This window comes from Lynx canadensis, chromosome F2, assembly GCF_007474595.2.
Source record: "Lynx canadensis isolate LIC74 chromosome F2, mLynCan4.pri.v2, whole genome shotgun sequence".
NCBI classification, from domain to species: domain Eukaryota; kingdom Metazoa; phylum Chordata; class Mammalia; order Carnivora; family Felidae; genus Lynx; species Lynx canadensis.
In genome coordinates this window covers 25,767,399-25,787,375 of record NC_044320.2, presented here as the reverse complement: position 1 = coordinate 25,787,375, position 19,977 = coordinate 25,767,399, and the positions used below count along the sequence as shown (strand labels likewise).

Genomic DNA, 19,977 nt, shown 5'->3' with positions numbered 1-19,977 from the left:
GATCTTTGGCAAAGCAGGAAAGAATATCCAATGGAAAAAAGACAGTCTCGTTAACAAATGGTGCTGGGAGAACTGGACAGCAACATGTACAAGATTGAAACTAGACCACTTTCTCACACCATTCACAAAAATAAACTCAAAATGGATAAAGGACCTGAATGTGAGACAGGAAACCATTCAAACCATAGAGGATAAAGCAGGAAAAGACCTCTCTGACCTCAGCCGTAGCAATTTCTTACTTGATGCATCCCCAAAGGCAAGGGAATTAAAAGCAAAAATGAACTACTTGGACCTTATGAAGATAAAAAGCTTCTGCACAGCAAAGGAAACAGCCAACAAAACTAAAAGGCAACCAACAGAATGGGAAAAGATATTTGCAAATGACACATCGGACAAAGGGCTAGTATCCAAAATCTATCAAGAGCTCACCAAACTCCACACCCGAAAAACAAATAACCCAGTGAAGAAATGGGCAGAAAACATGAATAGACACTTCTCTAAAGAAGACATCCGGATGGCCAACAGGCACATGAAAAGATGCTCGTCGCTCCTCATCAGGGAAATACAAATCAAAACCACACTCAGATATCACCTCATGCAGTCAGAGTGGCCAAAATGAACAAATCAGGAGACTATAGATGCTGGAGGGGATGTGGAGAAACAGGAACCCTCTTGCACTGTTGGTGGGAATGCAAATTGGTGCAGCCACTCTGGAAAACAGTGTGGAGGTTCCTCAGGAAATTAAAAATAGACCTACCCTATGACCCAGCAATAGCACTGCTAGGAATTTACCCAAGGGATACAGGAGGACTGATGCATAGGGGCACTTGTACCCCAATGTTTATAGCAGCACTTTCAACAATAGCCAAATTATAGAAAGAGCCTAAATGTCCATCAACTGATGAATGGATAAAGAAAGTATGGTTTATATACACACTGGAGTACTACATGGCAATGAGAAAGAATGAAATATGGCCCTTTGTAGCAACGTGGATGGAACTGGAGAGTGTGATGCTAAGTGAAATAAGCCATACAGAGAAAGACAGATACCATATGTTTTCACTCTTATGTGGATCCTGAGAAACTTAACAGAAACCCATGGGGGAGGGGAAGGAAAAAAAAAAAGAGGTTAGAGTGGAAGACAGCCAAAGCATAAGAGACTCTTAAAAACTGAGAACAAAGTGAGGATTGATGGGGGGTGGGAGGGAGGGGAGGGTGGGTGATGGGTACTGAGGAGGGCACCTTTTGGGATGAGCACTGGGTGTTGTATGGTAACCAATTTGACAATAAACTTCATATATTGAAAAAAAAATGGGTAGAGGACCGGGGTGCCTGGGTGGCTCAGTCAGTTAAGCGTTGGACTTTGGTTCAGGTCATGATCTCACTGCTCATGAGTTGGAGCCCGCGTCAAGACCCGTATGAGGCTCTGTGCTGAGAGGTTGGAGCCTGGAGCCTACTTTGGATTCTGTGTCTCCCTCTCTCTCTGTCCCTCCCCTGTTCTCTCTCTCTCTCTCCTTCAAAAATAAATAAACATTAAAATAATGGGTAGAGGATCTAAATAGATATTTTTCCAAAGAGATAAATAGATGGCCCATAGACATAGAAGAAGATATTCAACGTCACTAATCATCAGGGAAATGTCAATGTAAATCACAATGAAATATCTCATGCCAGTCAGAATGACTAGTATAAAAAATACAAGAAATAACAATTGTGAGTGATGATGTAGAGAAAAGAAAACTCTCATGCACTGTTGGTGGGAGTGTAAACTGATACAACTACTACGGAAAACAGTATGGTGGGGTTCTTCAAATAATTAAGAACAGAAATACTATATGGTCCACTGCTGTGTATTTACCCTAAGAAAGCTGGAATACCAATTTGAAATGATATATGCACTCCTACATTTTTCGCAACATTATTTGCAATAGACAACCCAAGTCAAGCACCCACCGATAGATGAACAGATATAAAAGATGTGTATACATACACACACAGAGGAATATATCACATGAATAGATGAAATCTTGCCATGTGTGACAATATAGATGGACCTAGAGGGTATTATAAGTGAAATCAGTCAAAGACAAATGCCATATGATTTCACTTATATGTGGAATCTAAAACCAAACCAACCAAACAAACAAACCGATTCTTAAATACAGAGAATAAACTATTGGTTGCCAGAGGGGAGTGGGGGGATGGGCTAAATAAATCGAGGGGAGTTGGAGGTACAAAATTCCAGTTATACAACTAATAAGTCACAGAGATGAAAACTACATCATAAGGAATATATCAATAATATTATAATAATGTTGTTTGGTGACAGATGGCAACTACGCTTACTGTGGGCATTGAGCTATGTATAGAATTGTTGAATCAATATGTTGTACACCTGAAACTAATATAACATTGTAGGTCAATTATAATTTAATAAAAAAATAATCAAAAATATTTTACACAATTTTTCCATTATCCCCATAAAATTATTTCAGTGATAACTAAGCAATATATCTCTTTGTGTCAAATTAATCATGTCAAAACATCTCAGCAATCTCATGATTGGCCTAATGACTTGAGGACAAAACAAACTGGGACCAAAACTCAGTTCATAAATAATGGCATTAAGGCATAGATGCTAAGATTAATGAAGAATTTTTCCCCCTATGGACGCATATTGTTAGTAGAAGGTAATTACAAAACTCTAATATTTCTTTGTTTCCATTCCAAAAACAGCAAAGAATATTGAATATTATTTACTCAACTATTACTTTCAATGAGTAGATACCCTCTTAGATCCATTCGTAATGGTTTTCCTAGCAACTATGTTGTAAAAATAAAGAAATATATTCAATTCTGAAAACACTGGATTGTAATATACATCTTCCCTTTTTTCTATGTTGAATGATTAAACAGCAAGGAAATGACAGTGTGTCAATCAAGGCCCATTTCGTTATAAGTGATAAAAATTGAACTAGCCTCAGCTTAAACGAGGAGAAGTTTATAATCACAAGATTGGATAAACCAAGATCTAGCATTCCCTTCAGGTGTTTAGGTGTTTCAGTTATGCCCACAATACAGTTTTCATTCTTTCCATTTGTAGATTCTGCTTTGTCTCTGTAGGCAAGTTATTGACATAAGGTAACAAAAGTTGACCCCCACTAGTGCAAGTTAACTGATCCTTAGAGTTCACAATCTCAGAAAAGAGATTTTCTTACACCCAGAATCTATATCAATTGCCCCAGTTCCTGGACCGATAACCATATCAAAGGGAATTCTGATTAGTTCAGTCCAAACCTATAGCACTATACAGAATTGGAAGAGATAAGGTTCATTAAAGCCTAGAGTAGTTCAGTTAGTAGGGGAAAAAAAAAGTGGAAGGATTGTTCAGCAAACAGAAAAGCAGCTGCAGGCAGAGAGAGAGAAAAAAAAATGTACTCCTTGGAATTAATATATACCAAAAAAAGTTTTTTTTTTAATAAAACACATATGAAATATCAATATGTTTTGGAATTATTACCTATTTTATAACCTAGAAAAGAGGCTAACAAAATATAAAAAGACAACCTTAATCCAAGCAGAGATATGGAGAGTTATAGCCAAAGAAAAAAATTAAAACTTGCTAAATATTTACCTTTAAGTAAAAATGCCCAGATGATTTTATAGCTAAGTTCTGTCTTACTCTCAAAGATATGTAACTGTTCTGTTATTCAGACTATCCCAGAGCATTGACAAACTCCCTCATTCTGTGACTGCCACAATCATAAAACTAGCAAGAAGAAACTGTAATCCAATTCACATATTTAATTAGATACAAAAATTATAATCAAATTCTTAGCAACTTGAATCTGAGAGTGTATCAAAAGATCAGATATTATGTTCAAGAAGATTTTATTGCAGTAGTAGCTTGTCCCAGCCATCAGGAAGCCTATGAACATAGTTCAAGGAGTGACTTGGTTAAATACGCACTCGTATCATTGAATGGAGAAAAGTGACCCTAGCACCTATTCTTTTGTTTCTTAATTTTTTTAATGTTTTTTTTTTCATTTTTGAGAGAGACAGAGACAGAGACAGAGCATGAGCGGGGGAGGGGCAGAGAGAGGGAGACACAGAATCCAAAGCAGACTACAGGCTCTGAGCTGTCAGCACAAAGCCCGAAGCACGGCTCGAACCCACGAACTATGTGATCATGACCTGACCCAAGGTCAGATGCTTAACCAACTGAGCCTGAGCCACCCAGGTGCCCCCCACCCCTCTTATCAGCTATTCTTAATAACAACTCAGAGTAAAACAGGACTAAGAAGAATGTAGGCAGACTTGGTAAAAAGACTCTTTTCCACATATCTGTGTCAAGTATCATATTAAACATTAAAATAATAAAGTCACTGTCATCAAAAGAAGAAATGGAAAGAAATGCTACTTCTCATCAGTATAATTTAACAGGGTTTGAGGAATTCCAATCTGTTCCTACAATAGACGTCCGGCAACAGTGCTGTTACAACTTTGGGGATAAAGACAGATATGCTAAGAAAGGTGAAGAGAATGAAAGGAAGCATCTGAGTCTCAGATGATGATGTGAAGCAATCATCCAACAACAGTATCTACTCTTTCCTAGACATGTCATGTGAGAATAGTAAACCCATATTTAAGACAATAGTAGTTGAGTTTTTTTAATAATTTCCTAATAAATGCCTTCCCACTGTTACAGTGCATAATTATCAAAGAATTAAGTACTATGGCTAAACACTACACAGATATGTAAAACTCAACAACTCGTCTTTATAATAGAAATATAGTAATAAGATAAAATATAATAGTTATTTCTAATCAGTTATAAAGGGAAGTAGAAAAATAAACATACTACTACAATCTACCAAAAAAGTAAAAAATATTTAGAAATAAAGCTGTCATAAATGAAAAAGAAACTGTATATATATATATACATATATATATATACATATATAAATGTATATTTATATATGTATATATATATAAAACATAGGGGTGCCTGGGTGGCTCAGTCCATTGAGCATCCAACTTTGGCTCAGGGCATGATCTCATGGTTTGTGAGTTTGAGCCCTGTGTAGAGCTCTGTGCTGACAGCTCGGAATCTGGAGCCTGCTTTGGATTCTCTATCTCCCTCTCTCTTACTCTGCCCCTCCCCAACTTGTGCTGTCTCTCTCGCTCTCAAAAATAAACAAATCAACATTAAAAAATATAGATAAAAACATAAAATTTAAATCTAAGAAGACAAAAGATGACTTGGTGAGAAGGCATTACGTAGGTTTTTTTTGTTTGTTTTTGTTTTGTTTTTTTGTGTGTGTGGTTTTTTTTGTTTTTTGTTTTTTTGAGAGAGTGCAAGGGAGGGGTAGAGGGAGAGGGAGAGAGAGACTCTCAAGCAGGCTCCACACCAGACACAGGGCTGGATCCCATGAACTGCAAGGTCACGACCTGAGCTGAAATCAAGGGTCAGATGCTTAACCGAGTGAGCCACCCAGGTGTGCCAAGACATTACCTAATTAAATCAATATAGACCAAAGCAATATATAAAATTAATATAATACAATTAATACAATTAAAATTAATACAATTAATACAATTCTAATGAAAATCACAAATACTATTTTATGTAATTCTACAAAATTATTTTACAATAAAGGTGAAAGTTAGGTGTATGCGAATTGTCACGGAAATTTGAAATACAAAAATAGTGGCAGGAAGATGTGCCCAGAAGATATTTTAAAAAGAAAACCTTAAGACTAGTGAAATTGAAGCAGTATGGTTTGGCAGAAAAAAATAGTTAAATGATATATAATACATATACATATATATTTATATGTATGTGTGTGTGTGTGTGTATACGTGTGTGTGTGTGTATAGTAACTTTTAATAAAATCGTTAAAAGACGTAAAACACCTATACAAGTCCAAATGCAATAAATAAAAGGAATGATACGTTTGATTAGAGCAGGAAGAAACTAAAAACTTGATATCATTTCAATTTCATGGAATCAAAATAGACTGCAAGAAAATACTTGCAGTGTATGGACAAACTAAGGGTTACACCCCTAATGTGCCCAAAGTGCTTACAACTTGTTAAGAGTACACAGACAAACCAAGAATAGGCTAACTTATATTGTGTATCCATCAGAATATACTAGGTTATGCGAGGATAACAAATTAACCCAGAAATTCTAGAGGCTTAGCAAAACAAAGTTTATGTCTTGTGCATGCAACGTATGCTATATAGTTGGGGAAATGGGGTGGGGAGGGGACCTCTGCTCTCCACAGTCCCTCAGGAACACAAAGTGAAGGAAGCAGCATCAATTTGTAGCTGTTCTACCTGGAAGACATGGCCTCATTGTTCCTTTTGAAAGGGAACAACAGTATAATTCAATGCTTTGGCCTGGGAGTGATTATAGTCACTTATTTACACTTTAGTAGTCACATGGCCACACTTAACTTCAAGAGGACAGGAAAGTTTAATTCTCTGTTCATCCAGAATTAGAGGAAAAGTCAATAAGTTGTGACCATTAATAATGCCTTACGAAGAGCACAAAGCTGAAAAATTTCAAAGAGGATGAAATCCAGGCGGTTAATTTAATAAATCTATGACAAGATGTTCAATAACCCTGTAGCTATTAAATTCAATAATACTGTGTTTATAACACATCAGGTTGGCAAACACCTAACAGATTAGTAGTATTCCATTTTAGGTTGTAGGGAAAAACCTCATTTTTACACTTCTGAGGAAGTGAAAATATAAAATTTAGGAAATAATTACTTAAGATGCATTACTGATTTCAATATCCATACTATTTTCAGAATCTGCTTCCTCAGTAAAACAGAAAAGAAATGTATGGAAACTTGTACAAGAATATTTATTTCAACATTTTAATATCATAATAAAGGTAATGACCAAAATGACTACTGACTCATGTCAAATTATGGTGTGTACATTTTGGGGGTTATTGTACAGTCATCAGATGAAGGCCAATCCATACAATTGGGCTGGAAAGACAGTCATGATATATTTACAAATGAAAGGCAGTCGGAAAGTAATATGGTAGTATCATAGAAAAATAAAGATCCAAGAAGAAAGGAGAGAGAAAGAAGAGAAGGAGAAATCAAGAAAACAGCAGGAAAAAGAAGAAAAAATGTGCTCTTATAAGCATAAAGCATAAAACCTAGATGCCTGATTTGTGTGTCACAATTTTTGTTGTAGAAATTATTAAAGTATCATCAAAAGCTACCTACAAAATGTTCTAATTAACCTTCCCAAAACACTATTTGATAGATTTAAGAAGAATGATACCTCCAGAATTAAACATGCACTTTAAAGAAGCAAAGTTTGCTGTTATTGTTTTTATTAAATTTGAACTTCAATTTGGGTCACACGCTTGGAAGTAATTGTCTAATTTTCAAATCATTGGTATCAATCCATCTTACCTGTGGCATATGCCCTTATTACTAAAAACTTGCATTTTGGCAAATAATGGGATCTTTATCCCTCAGTTCTACAATGAGAGAAAGGACTGTCCATTCACTTTAAACCGTAAAAATTAATGATCCTAAATGTTTAAGTAAAATAATCATCTTTCATGAAAATTTCCATTTCAAAATTTTAGGTCATCTAATGAAACCAGATGGCTTCATCAAAATTTTAAATTCTAGCCATGAACTTTAGTTGAGAGCTATTTTAATATTTAAATATCTAAATAACTTTAAATCCAAGCTAAGATTTATGGACAGAATTTAAGTTTCTAAAAAGCAGCAGTCAAAATATAGAGTTCACAGTCATCTTGATTTTGCCAGCCACTAGCCATGTGATCTTGAACAAATTGTCTAACTTGCCATGCCTCAATTACTTCATCTACACAATAGGAATAATAATACTAACTACCTTGCAGATTTATTGCAGTTGATTACATGAGATGATGTATGTGCTTAAAACAGTGCATGCTGTTAACACTTGCTGTTAGCGCTATATGGTTGAGAATGCACACTGTCACACGACTGAAAATTAGGCAATCAATTAAAAAACCTGATTTTTAAGATGAGATAATATCACTCTCAGAACTCTATAAAAGCTGGAGATTTGGAGTGTCTGGGCGCTCAGTAGGTTAAGCGTCCAACTTTGGCTCAGGTCATGATCTCTCGGTTCCTGAGTTTGAGCCCCACATGGGGCTGTCTGCTGTCAGCCAGATCCTGCTTTGGATCCACTGTCTCCCTCTCTGTGTCCCTCCCCTGCTCGCGTGCTCTTTCTCTTTCTTTCTCAAAAATAAATAAACATTAAAAAAAAGAGATTCTTCCTTATACGCCTCTGTCATGGACTTTCAGCTCTCTTACTAAATATCTCTAAAGAATATAAACTTACCCTCTGGAAATAAAAATGTACAGACATTTGAAATCAAGTGGCTTTTGTTGTGTATGTGTGTTTTTTTATGTGTAGTTTTATGTGTAGCTGATGAGACAATGGGAGCTCAGTAATTTCATTCAATCTTGTGGTATCCTTACACTTTTTACACTGACTAGGGTCTTCAGCTTGTCTTCAGGCTTTAACCTTTCTGCTTCCCCAAAACCCTTAACATCCACACAGAACGTAATGTTTCATAATGGAGAGCATCATGAAATCATGAAGTTACATCGAGGTTCTGCATTTAGTTAATGATCTGATACCTGGGTCGATTCATTCACACATCCACAAATATTTACTGAGTGGTTATTATGTGTTAGGCACTGTGCTAGATACCGAGAATACAACAGTGAACAGAACAAAGTTGCTACATCATAGTGCTTATATCCTATCATTTTTCTGATCTGTAAAATTGAGTAGTAATTGATACCTCTTGAAGTTTTAAGTAGATTTAATGAGTTAATGCAGGCAAAGTGATTGCAATATACAAGGTTCTTAGTAATTATTAATTATACTTTTAATGTTGCTTAGGTCTTCTTAGATGAAGATGAAAATATATTTTAAAAAATAGCACAGTGTTAATGGATGCTAATAAGTCCAGTGGGGGGTGGGGGGAACTATCTTTTCTTCTGGTTAATATATATTTGAAATAATGACAATATAAAACAAGAAAACAAAATTAATGTCTCTAAGGCTAATGGGGCAAGATACATAGCTAGGTTATTCTTCCTTTTTAGCAGGAACACCTAGTGTCATATCTTGAATCATAGTTTTGGCAAACTCACAAATTTCCTGCAGAGCAGGATGGCTGTGATTTGTTATACCCAATATGGACATTACTGGTTTTAACAAGTAAGGGAATATCATTAAACCTCTCAAGAATACAGTGTTTATTTTATTCATTTCTGCTATAGAACACAGTACTCAGCATACTGTCATGTACATAACAAATATTAAGCGAAGTTTAAATGAATAAGAATGAATTGCATTTCTATTAAGGAACTTTTTTTTTTTTTTGCTTCAAACACCTGTTGCCTTTTTATAGTTTAAGATAGTTAATGTGCAAATTCTAAGATTAAAGCACTGATAGTTCCAAAGATTAAAACTGAAGTTCTAAAGGTAATGACAACTGGCTCAGTCGGTTAAGCATTCCACTCAGTTTGGCTCAGGACATGATCTCACTCTTGGTGAGTTTGAGCCACGCATCAGGCTCTGTGCTGACAGTGTAGAGCCTGCTTGAGATTCTCTCTTTCTCCCTCTCTCTCTGCCCCTCCCAGGTCTCTGTCTCTGTCTCAAACAAATAAATAGGCTCAAAAATAAAATGAAGATTAAAAAATTAAAAAAAATAAAGATATGACAACTTAATTAGGCAACTATGTGTCATTTTATATTTACAGATACATTGTTGGTCTCTACATCAAAGTATGGTCTTAAAAAAGTGATTTTCAAACAGGTTTTTTGGAGCATTAGGGTTTCCTTGTACTCAGAAGAAATGAGGGGCAGTCTGATCAATGGGGGTGCCAATCCTCCTTCCCACCCCTTCCACCAGAGCCACCCAGCTTTTAATCTTCTTCTATTTTGGGTTTCTTAATAGGAGATGTCATTGGAATCTTATTTTCTTTTAAAGCAAGTTTTAGAAGAACTGTCACAGGCAATGAGCACAACATAACTTAAGAATTAAAATATATTATTAAAGAAAAACCCAAAATCTAAGTTGCATAATTCAGTCACTACCTTTAAAATTAAAAAATATATACATACATATATTAAAAGAAAATATGCCGTAAAATCTATGTTTAATTTACAGGAGAGCTAAGTCAATGCTGTCTCATGCAAAATCTACAGAGGACAAAAAGAAGACATCTTTAGATCAATCTGGAAAGTTTTTATAGCAGGTGTTCCATTTAGAACCAACACACTACTTAACACAGAGCGTGGTAATTATGAAAATTATTTTTAGTAGGCGAAGTTGCTGAAGCTATCTGCACATCAAAATTTGAAACTTCTCAAAATGAACCCTGCTTCAACTTTGAGCTCAGGTTTTAAATCATGGAGAATGCAAAAGTATGATTTTCACAGTAGGAAAAAAAAAATCATGGTAAACTAAATTTTTAAGGACATATTTTACCCTATATTACATCACATTTACAGGTTAAATCATTTGTTCAGTTTTCTAATCGCCCATGATGACATAGCAAAAGGTTGCTAATGGAAATATGAAGATGAATGTGACATATTTCCATCTGGTAAGATAATGTGTGCGTGTGTGTATATATAATATATGGTACAAGTCTTATAAAACAGAGGAAGTGTTATTTTGTGATAAGAAGAATTAAGAAAGACTTCACAGAAGAAATGTTTGAATTTTGTCTTGCAGGGTGAGTGATGTTATGCTGATAAAATAAGAATAGAGACCCAGAGAGAATTGTCTTCATGTGCCCAGAGGAGAGGTAAGAAACAACTTGCTGGGATGGAGGGTTGCAGATACTTTGAGAAAACTGGATTATAGAAAGAAAAAGACAGGCTGAACAAAGCTGGAAGGTAAGATCTCTAGAAGTTGCGGACTTTATCTCTAAGCAATGAAAAGTATGAAAACACCTACGGCTGGAGTGTCACGTGACACTTCCTTGCTGCTAGAGATCATTCACAGTGCAGAGGAGGTTAGATTAGAATAGAGGGAAGAGACGGGGACGAGTAAAGGCATCATTCACTAAGAATCTCCTGTGTTGGTTTCAATTTTCTCATGTCTGTAGATATTCGTGCTTGAGTGGTTGGGTATGTTTTTCTGTGCCACTGTATTACGATCTTCCTGAGAGACTACATTTGGCTCTTCTTTCTATCTTCAACAACTCATTCAGTAGCCAACACACAGTAGATCCTTAGGAGACTTTTTTTTTTTTAATTATTTGTTCAAAACTGGGCAGAAAGAAAACAAATTAATTGTGCTCCTTTATAATCTACCTCAGCTCTTGAACTGCAGCGGAGTGGAGAGCTTTGTAAATATGGTTGGAACTCCTCTACTTCTCCAGCAAGTTTTATGAGCCTTAACAACTGTGTTCTTTGTGGAAGCATTATCATTAATGATTTATATAGTTTCTAAGGATTACACAACTATAGGTTTTCTGACAGGTAACCTTCATAGGGTGAAGAAAACAATAAAACCAAGAGGAATACAAAGATGCCAGCTTCATTTAGTGATTTAGAGTGGAAAAAATTTTCAAATGAAAACGTCAAGACGCAGATACTTTTAACAAAAGCTGACCATTCTTGAAAGGTTGCGATTCTGTTGTATTTACTGAGACAGATGTGGATTTTTAAATGGAGGAGGGATATATTTAAAATTACAATCAGGCTAACCTTTTTATTTTTTTTGTAACTGACATTTATACAGATTTCCTGAACTATTCAAATTAATATAGTACCAAATTTAGTCACAAGTTAAAAACACTGAGTGCATGTGTTCTGTCTCCCTGACAACATCATGCATTCATTTCCATGTGTCCAGATACAAAGGCATGGCAAGCCACTGTTTGAAAAAGGAAACTGATTAAAAATTATTAGAATGCAAGTAAGAGAATTTTTAACAGCTCTTGTTTAAATTGATAAGACAGAGAAAAATGATTTTCACCACGACAGAAATAATAAAATCCGGCAACATAATGTTCTGCTGCTTTCTTATACATTTTCATTTTTAAGGTATAGATTTCAAGTGAATTTATTAACATTGATATATTTTTCAGTGAGGGTTCTATATTTGCATTTCTAATATACATGTTGTGTGTATATATCCACTGTCTCTATTTGCTTTTAACCAAGGTTCACCATGTGTCATGGTTATTTGCGATTTTACAATGTTTGCATCTATCTCTTATAAATGGAACCAGAACAAAAGATTTTGTTATACCCAGGTCATTTGTCATCAGTCTGGATCACTGCCACTACCGGGGTGGGCGGTAGCAACTTAACACATTTGTGACCCATCACTTACATAGGAATCGATCATTTGAACACCAAGACCATGTATCTGAGCTAAGAGAATAACTGATAGATCCCTCCAATCCCCTCAAAAAGTGGTGCCCTAAATTCTTTGGGGAATTAAATCCTTTACTTTGGATTTAAGTATTTAATCATCAGTATATTACTTTTATCAGGCAAATTGTATAAATGTATAAAACTACATTGTCTGTTCTGGGAAAGGCGAGGAGTCCAGAGTGACTAAAATAGAGGGAAATTACAGTAGCCTGGGGGAGAGATGAAGTATGCAAAATAGACACATCCTAAAGAAAAAGAAGAAAGCCAGTCCTATTTTTACTTAAAGAGAAGTGAAATCAACATTTATAGTTAAATTTAAAAAAGAAGCATTTTGGTAGAATATATTCTTGCTTATGTTCTGGGAAACTTTTATTTGTAGATGCAATTAAGCTCGAATTTAAAAGTATCCCCTGGTGGTATTAAGATAGCATATTTCCCAGGGTAGCAATCCATCATTACCTTTGTAGTTAACCTTGAAGCCAACAGATCCAACACTTTCATCTGTTTGAAGGTGCAGCCACATTTGGCTACTCATGCTCACTATCAAGTCTGGCACAAAGCTTCCAGTCAGCCTAAAAGAGAGATGGACGGAGAAGAGAGAAATGTGTTATTAAAACATTCTCTGCATGCAAATTATGAGACAGAACTGTTTCTCAATATTTTCTTGGCTAGAAAAAAAAAAGACTGTCAGATAAACTCGCCTTGATATAATAGAACAAACCACACAATTTAGTGATCGAGATTTATTATGAGCAAGTGCCAGTTCATGTGTTTAACTAGGTTAGGTCTTTCATAACCCTGAGGGAAGATACTAAATTTTAGACTATCAGAGAATCTTATACTTCTTTTGAACTGAAAAGAAAAAAAGGATCTAAAAAAATCTTTATTTTTTTTAAAACACCAGGCATGCTCTTTATTTTAACCTTTCAAGTTTTACAGAACGCTGTTCTAAAGAAATATTGTAGAAAAACACTCAAGCACTGTGCAAAACAATAAAATGGCATGGAATATAATATATCCCTCTGCAATACTGATATCAGACTACCTATGTCATGTAGTTTTGTTTTACTGCAAACAGTTTTACCTTAGAAACATGCTGCTAGTTTGATGCAGCATCGCTGGATCTATGCATTAATAATCTCATTCAGTAATGCTCAATTTTTTAACCTTAAAAAGGGGAATTACCTCATGTTTCCCTCTATCATTAATTATGTTACAGTCACACGTTTGAACCAAAGCCAAGGGTCATATAAAGGAGGAAAGCAAATGAGTAAATAAGACTTTGGGCGAGGGGGAGTTTGTCAAGAATAGGAAGAGGAAAAAAAAAATGGATTCACTGCTGAGTAAAATATCCATATTAGTAAAGACTTCTAAATTATATACTGAAAGATAGGCTTTTAAAAGAAGGAATTCTTAAGTGTTTACCTACTTTGTTGCTAGACCATGAGGATTGCTGGAAAATTACATGAGGAGAGAAGCTACAAATTTCCCCTCCAAAATAAAATGGGCACCTAAGAGAACAGGCATTTGGATGGAGGCTACACTACAATTACACCAGCAGAGGGCAGCACGGATGCCCATATCCTCAAAGTGACCATGACGGCAAAATGCTCTGCTCATTACTCAGCCACCCAAACTGCAAAATATCGTCAGCAGACTGCATTAAATATAGCTGTGTCACTAGTGTCCAGTGTGACAGAATTTATGGGAATCTGTCACAAATAACCTCAGCTAAATACAATGATTTAATTATGGGGTTATATGTGATACTGAGGAATACTGGTAAGATATAAAGATACTATAAAATATTATGGAATCTTAAAACATATTCATTTTCTTCCTGCCAAAGCAAATGTAAAATTATTATAATATAAAAGATTTACATACATACATTATCCTTTATATATATCTGTATATACACCTTTGTACACATATCTATATATGTCCACACACACACACACCATCATTTGAAAAGATGTTTCATTGCTTCTGGGCCTTCTGGCTAAAAGATCATGCAGTTAAACTTTGTGGTATATGAACTTCCAATTTTCAAATTGGTGAGTTGATAAGTACTACTCTTCTGAGCTATAGTAGAGAGACAGGTTTATTTAGGGGCAAGAGTGAGGACTCAACCTCAGAGACATGACAGAAAGTAAAATCATTTCACTATGAAATGGGCATGAGAGCTTAACACTCGAGGACATATGTCAGGCACACCATATCAAATGCACCAACAATCTATCTCACATTAATTATTAAAGGTTGTTTTCATGAGAGGATTGAATTATTATTTACTTTACTATGTTTTCATTTCTTTTTCAGTCCTGAACTTTTACCAGTCCCAAACTTCTGGCATGATAATTGTGTCAGTTCATAAAAAACAGTTAACACATACAGTCTAAACTGTCCCCTGGCTAACTTGTGTCCCTATGATCCTACCCAGTTCCCACCTCATGGCTGGTGTAAGAGTAAATAGAAATCTTAAAAATAATAATAATTTAAAATGTCCATGAGGCAGGGCACGTGGGTGTCTCAGTTGCTTAAGCATCTGACTTTTGATTTTGGCTCAGGTCGTGATCTCACAATTTGTGAGATCCAGCCCTGCATCGGGCTCTGCGCTGACGGTGCGGAACCTGCTTAGGATTCTCTCCCTCCTCTCTTACCTCTGCTCCTACCCCACTTGTGTGCTCGCCTTCTCTCTCTCTCTCTCTCTCTCTCTCTCTCTCTCTCTTCCAAAATAATAAATAAATAAATTCCATTATGCTAAAGGAGAAAACCCCCTTCTCTTTAGCATTTCCTTTAGAAAATTTGAAATCATAAATATCTGTTTTTTTCAAATGTATATAAATATTTTAAGTCAATTAAGCCTCTTGCCAATGTTGGATCTTGTGAATGTCTGTCTTGGAGGCCTGGGTGCTATCTCTTTGAAATGCAAACATCAGGGAGGATGTTGCCTTGTTTCCCTGCTTTTGTGGGAATTTAAGTCTAGGCACATAAGTCCATGATGTAACTCCCTATCCATCATAAAGATTGGAAAAGTTTTATCTTTAATTTTTTTTGGATAAGACAATGAACATGCATCTAAGTGACTGTATCTGCCTGACTATATAAAAGGGCGAGATTTATTTCTGTGCAATCTCCTTAGTGGCTTGCCCATGATACACACACATCACAGTCTGGTGTAATGCTTATTTAATATTAAAACTGTTTTGTTCATTCTTACATTCTGTGGACAGCATTGGCTAGGCTGACAGGAGATTTTCTCTTTAATTGTATTTCCCCAACAATTTGGTGATGAGGATGGAATACAAGGGCGGTTCTTGAATTAAATGGACCAGCTAAATGTCTTGTGGTCACAAACAGTCTGGTAAAATGCTTTGGATTATAAAGTCTCTCTTCTAGCATTCTGCTTTTTTGATATACTATCTGAATGAACTACTCTCTCAAATTCAAGGTTTTATTATTAGGAAGCAAGGGTAAATTGGGCTCTACAATCCCATCAAGATCATGATTAGCTCTGATGGTGAAAAATATGGGATGCTTGCAGTTCGTTCTTTTAAACAGGTACTGTCTCTCTGTCACATTTGGAATAATGGAAGGATCTAGTCTTTCAGGATTTTTGAAGGTTTTAGGAGGGCATCATCCCAAGGAAACTGAATACTTGTATTTATTGTATAGATATCATTCTAAGAGGAAAGTTAAAAATGATTTGGACAGTCAGAGTAAAGATTGAAAAGAATGGAAGAAAAAAAAAAAAACCTGAGAATTCAAGTGACTTTCTCTTTCACAGAGCCTCTGCCTTCTTTCCTCTGCTGTCTCTGCTCCCTCTGTTTACCCCCGTCTCTTTCTCCTTTAAATTTACAGCCCCACACTTGGGGATGTGGATTAGCTACCGTGTGGAATTCTGCAACCAGCCGATTTTGCTCATTTGACAGACCAAGCATGTTGGGGACCAGACGAAGACCCACCAACCACATTAAAGAGTAGCCAGGTATCCACTATCTTCCATAACTGTGGAAGAACGAAGGGTTCAGGAGACCCACTGAAAGACACTGACACAGCCTTTCTTCTAAAGGTGAGCTGGGAGAAACCACAGTGTTATAAACAGAAGACAGGTGAATCCCCTATTATTCTCCATATAACATTTGTTGAGACTTTTATAGAATTTACTAGCATGATTCTAGGGGCAGATGAAAATCGTCCTCTGGCTCTACCCACCTTTATCTTAGCTCTCGTCCTGACTATCCAAGCTCAAATTAAGGAAAAAGGGGGGTGGGTAGAATGGAAAGGACAACTATTACTCAAATCTTACCAGTAGTTACTCAGTTTGGGGACAATCAGAACAAATATGAAAAAGAAAATGAAAAGTTAAAACCTGCTAGTTAACTGTTCAGTTAAGACTGTTTACGTCACTGGCGAAATGCACATTACAGTAAATTGCCCTCTGGCTAACATATCCTTGTTTTTTTCTGGTAGATACTACTGTTACTTATTCTGAAATTTCCCCAAAAAGTGCTCAGCTTTTAATTGTGATAGATCAATACAGGTCATTGTTAATTTGAATCAGCTTTATGCGTCTTTTCTTATGTTGGTTCCCACATGAACAGATCCCATGACTGAGGAAAACGTTTTCTTACTTTCTCCTGATTCCCTGTAAACCTTTTGGGGAGAGATCTCTCATGCAAATTAAGACTACCATATTGTATACTCCATCTGGAGTGTCTGTGAAAAGTCCTTGAAAAAAAGCATCTGGTTTGGTTACTATGTGCCTTCCACAAGAAAAGGGATATAGCAGAGGACTGCAGTCCCACGGCACATGGAAAAAGTACCCTGAATAGAAACATATCGATATATTACTTTAGGTCCAAGGAATAATAACACTGATTTAATGCGAGATACAGAACCAATGGAAATCACGCATCAAAAGCAAAAGTCATGTGCCAAACAATACTCTCTGTTGAGGGCTCAACTAGAAGGAAAAAATCAATTATAAAAAATTAGAAAAACAAAGGATAATTATAAAAGAAAGGGTACTCACCCTATAATATTAATATTAATACTGCCAACTCCCAGTAAAGAAGTTAAATTTGATAAAGATGGTTACCTTGTTTATAAGATCTTAAGGAAATAAATACATTCATTGTTCCATGAATGCCTGTAGTTCCTAACACCAGAACTATTATAATTTTGGTGCCATCCTCTGCAAAGCTTTTCTCCAATGTATCTATTTTCTGCCTTTTTTTTTTTTCTGCCAGTTCCCATCATGGACAAGTCTAAATTCTAGTTTGCTTTTACGTAGGAAGAAGTTCAATATTTATGGAAACGATTTTTCAAGGGTTTCAGTACCCTCTTACTATTTCTCTAGTCATATACAGGAAAACTTAATGAAAGCTGTCCCATCAGAAGGATCTGTAGGTTTCAATATGTAGATGGTTTTCCGGTAGAATCAGATACTAAAGCGCCAAGTAGAAACGATGCTTTGGCTTCGTTACAATTTCCTTCTTTCACAAGGGCACACGGCCTCACCAGATAAAGTGCATTGCTGCCAAACCGAGGTAAAATATTCAGGGTATCTGTTGATGCTAACGGCCCCCAAAGGATACACTATAGGAGTTATCGCATTTTGCAAATGAAATACCTTACGACATAAAAACAATCTAGACAATTTTGGGGACTATGACGATATTGTAGACAATGGATTAGAACCTCTGCAGAGCATGCAAAACCTCTGGTAGAGCAAATGCATGGTAACTGCTCAGTACTGTCTCAGTGTTGGGATTCTGAATTTTGAAATACAGTTGTGTTGTGAAAATCAAGGTGCTAATTTTGGAATCTTCACTCAAAAGTGAGGATGAGACCACCTATCAATAATGTTATTTCTCGGGTCTTCTAGGGGCCACGGCACTGTGGGTACTGGGATGCTTTGGTAGCAGCAGACACATTTTAAAAAAGGCTCAGGTCCTTACCTTGAGTCACCTGGCTGACTTCTTTCCAAGTCCTGTGTGTTGTGACAGCTATCTCTCAAGGGTGTAAGATTCCAAACCTGTGGGTATGCCATCAGGCTACTTATAAACAGGCATTATTCTTCAATCCTAATACTCTGTTAATAAATGTCATCTCTTAGATCCTGTGAGTTTTTTTTTTTTTTTTTTTACCAGATCCTAATCAAATAGATGATCACAGCTGTTCCATGGTAATAGAAGAAGACGCTTGGCCCTGACTTGATTTGTCTGATATTCTTGTTCATCAATGACAATTTAATAATGTTTGCCAGTACGTCATATGCTCTGGATACTTGAGGTTTTTTATGGTCTACTGATTTCTTACGAAATTTTGGAAGCTTCTATTTTGCCCTGAACTTAGATGACACAAGCTGCCTCGTCAATAGCAATAAAAAGAAATTGCACCCCTATATAGTAAGTGTTTGTTACCTGTCATGCAGCAGAACAAATTTGGAAAAACAGAAGATTTTCTACTTTGAGGGGAAATAAAGTATCTCATGGAAGATTGATAGCTGACTTGTTAAAGGTTGTACAACTGCCTGCTCAGATCAGTGTTCTCATGTAGAGCTCACACAGGCAGAATGAAAACTTCAGAAGGCAATGATTTTGCTGACAGAGCTTCAAAAGCCACTGTTAAATGTGGCAGACTTCAAACTTAGAAGCCTCATATCCAATACAATAAGAATTTTTGTTAATTCCCAAAAAATATGCTACACACACACACACACACACACACAAATGTACAAATGGATTAGAAAAGGAGCTGAAAGGGGCGCCTGGGGCTCAATTGGTTAAGCATCTGACTTCAGCTCAGGTCATGATCTCACTGTTCATGAGTTCGAGATCTGCATCAGGCTCTGTGCTGACAACTCAGAGCCTGGAGCCTGCTTTGGACTCTGTCTCTCCCTATCTCTCTCTGCCCCTCCCCCACTCATGCTCGTGCTCTCTCTCTCTCTCTCTCTCTCTCTCTCTCTCTCTCTTTCTCTCTAAAATAAACAAACATTAAAAAAATTAAGGAAAGGAGCTAAAAGAAATGTGACTGAACTATGGGAATTATCTGACAAAAATATTCCTATGGCATAGTCCATATTTCTTGGGTAGTAATGTTATCTCATCAACATAATCATCTAAGTAAAAGAGAGATTTTAAAGGCACTAGACTCTTACCACATATAACTAAAAGATGAAGTTATTCAAAACATTCTAAAGACATGAAAAATTTGTCAGCAAAATGCTTTACAGGCCACTATGTACAGGCAGTTTTCCCCAACCAACTTTTCTAGAATTTTGATGGCACTTGGATGTCATATAATTAATTCTTGTGGTGTTTAAGAGATTTTGTGTAGTTATGTATTGTGATATCTGGATGGTCTGAAGAAGTGTTTCCCTGTTCAAATGCCGATCCTCAGGCAGTGGTAAATTCTGTCTTAATACACACATTTTCCACTTGGAGGAAACCACAGCCTAATGAATCAGAGAGAGGAAGTTACCTGATTTCTACTTGCCATCCAGTAATTATGCCCGTATTT

At 36.2% G+C, this 19,977-nt stretch overlaps 1 protein-coding gene across 1 annotated transcript in view; it reads right to left on the bottom strand.

The window, feature by feature from the left end:
• CSMD3 (CUB and Sushi multiple domains 3) overlaps positions 1-19,977 on the bottom strand; it is a 1,276,067-nt gene that overhangs the window by 556,167 nt on the left and 699,923 nt on the right. Inside the window, 1 exon segment of the mRNA XM_030304305.1 lies at positions 12,907-13,019. Within this exon segment, the coding sequence (XP_030160165.1) occupies positions 12,907-13,019 (113 nt within the window).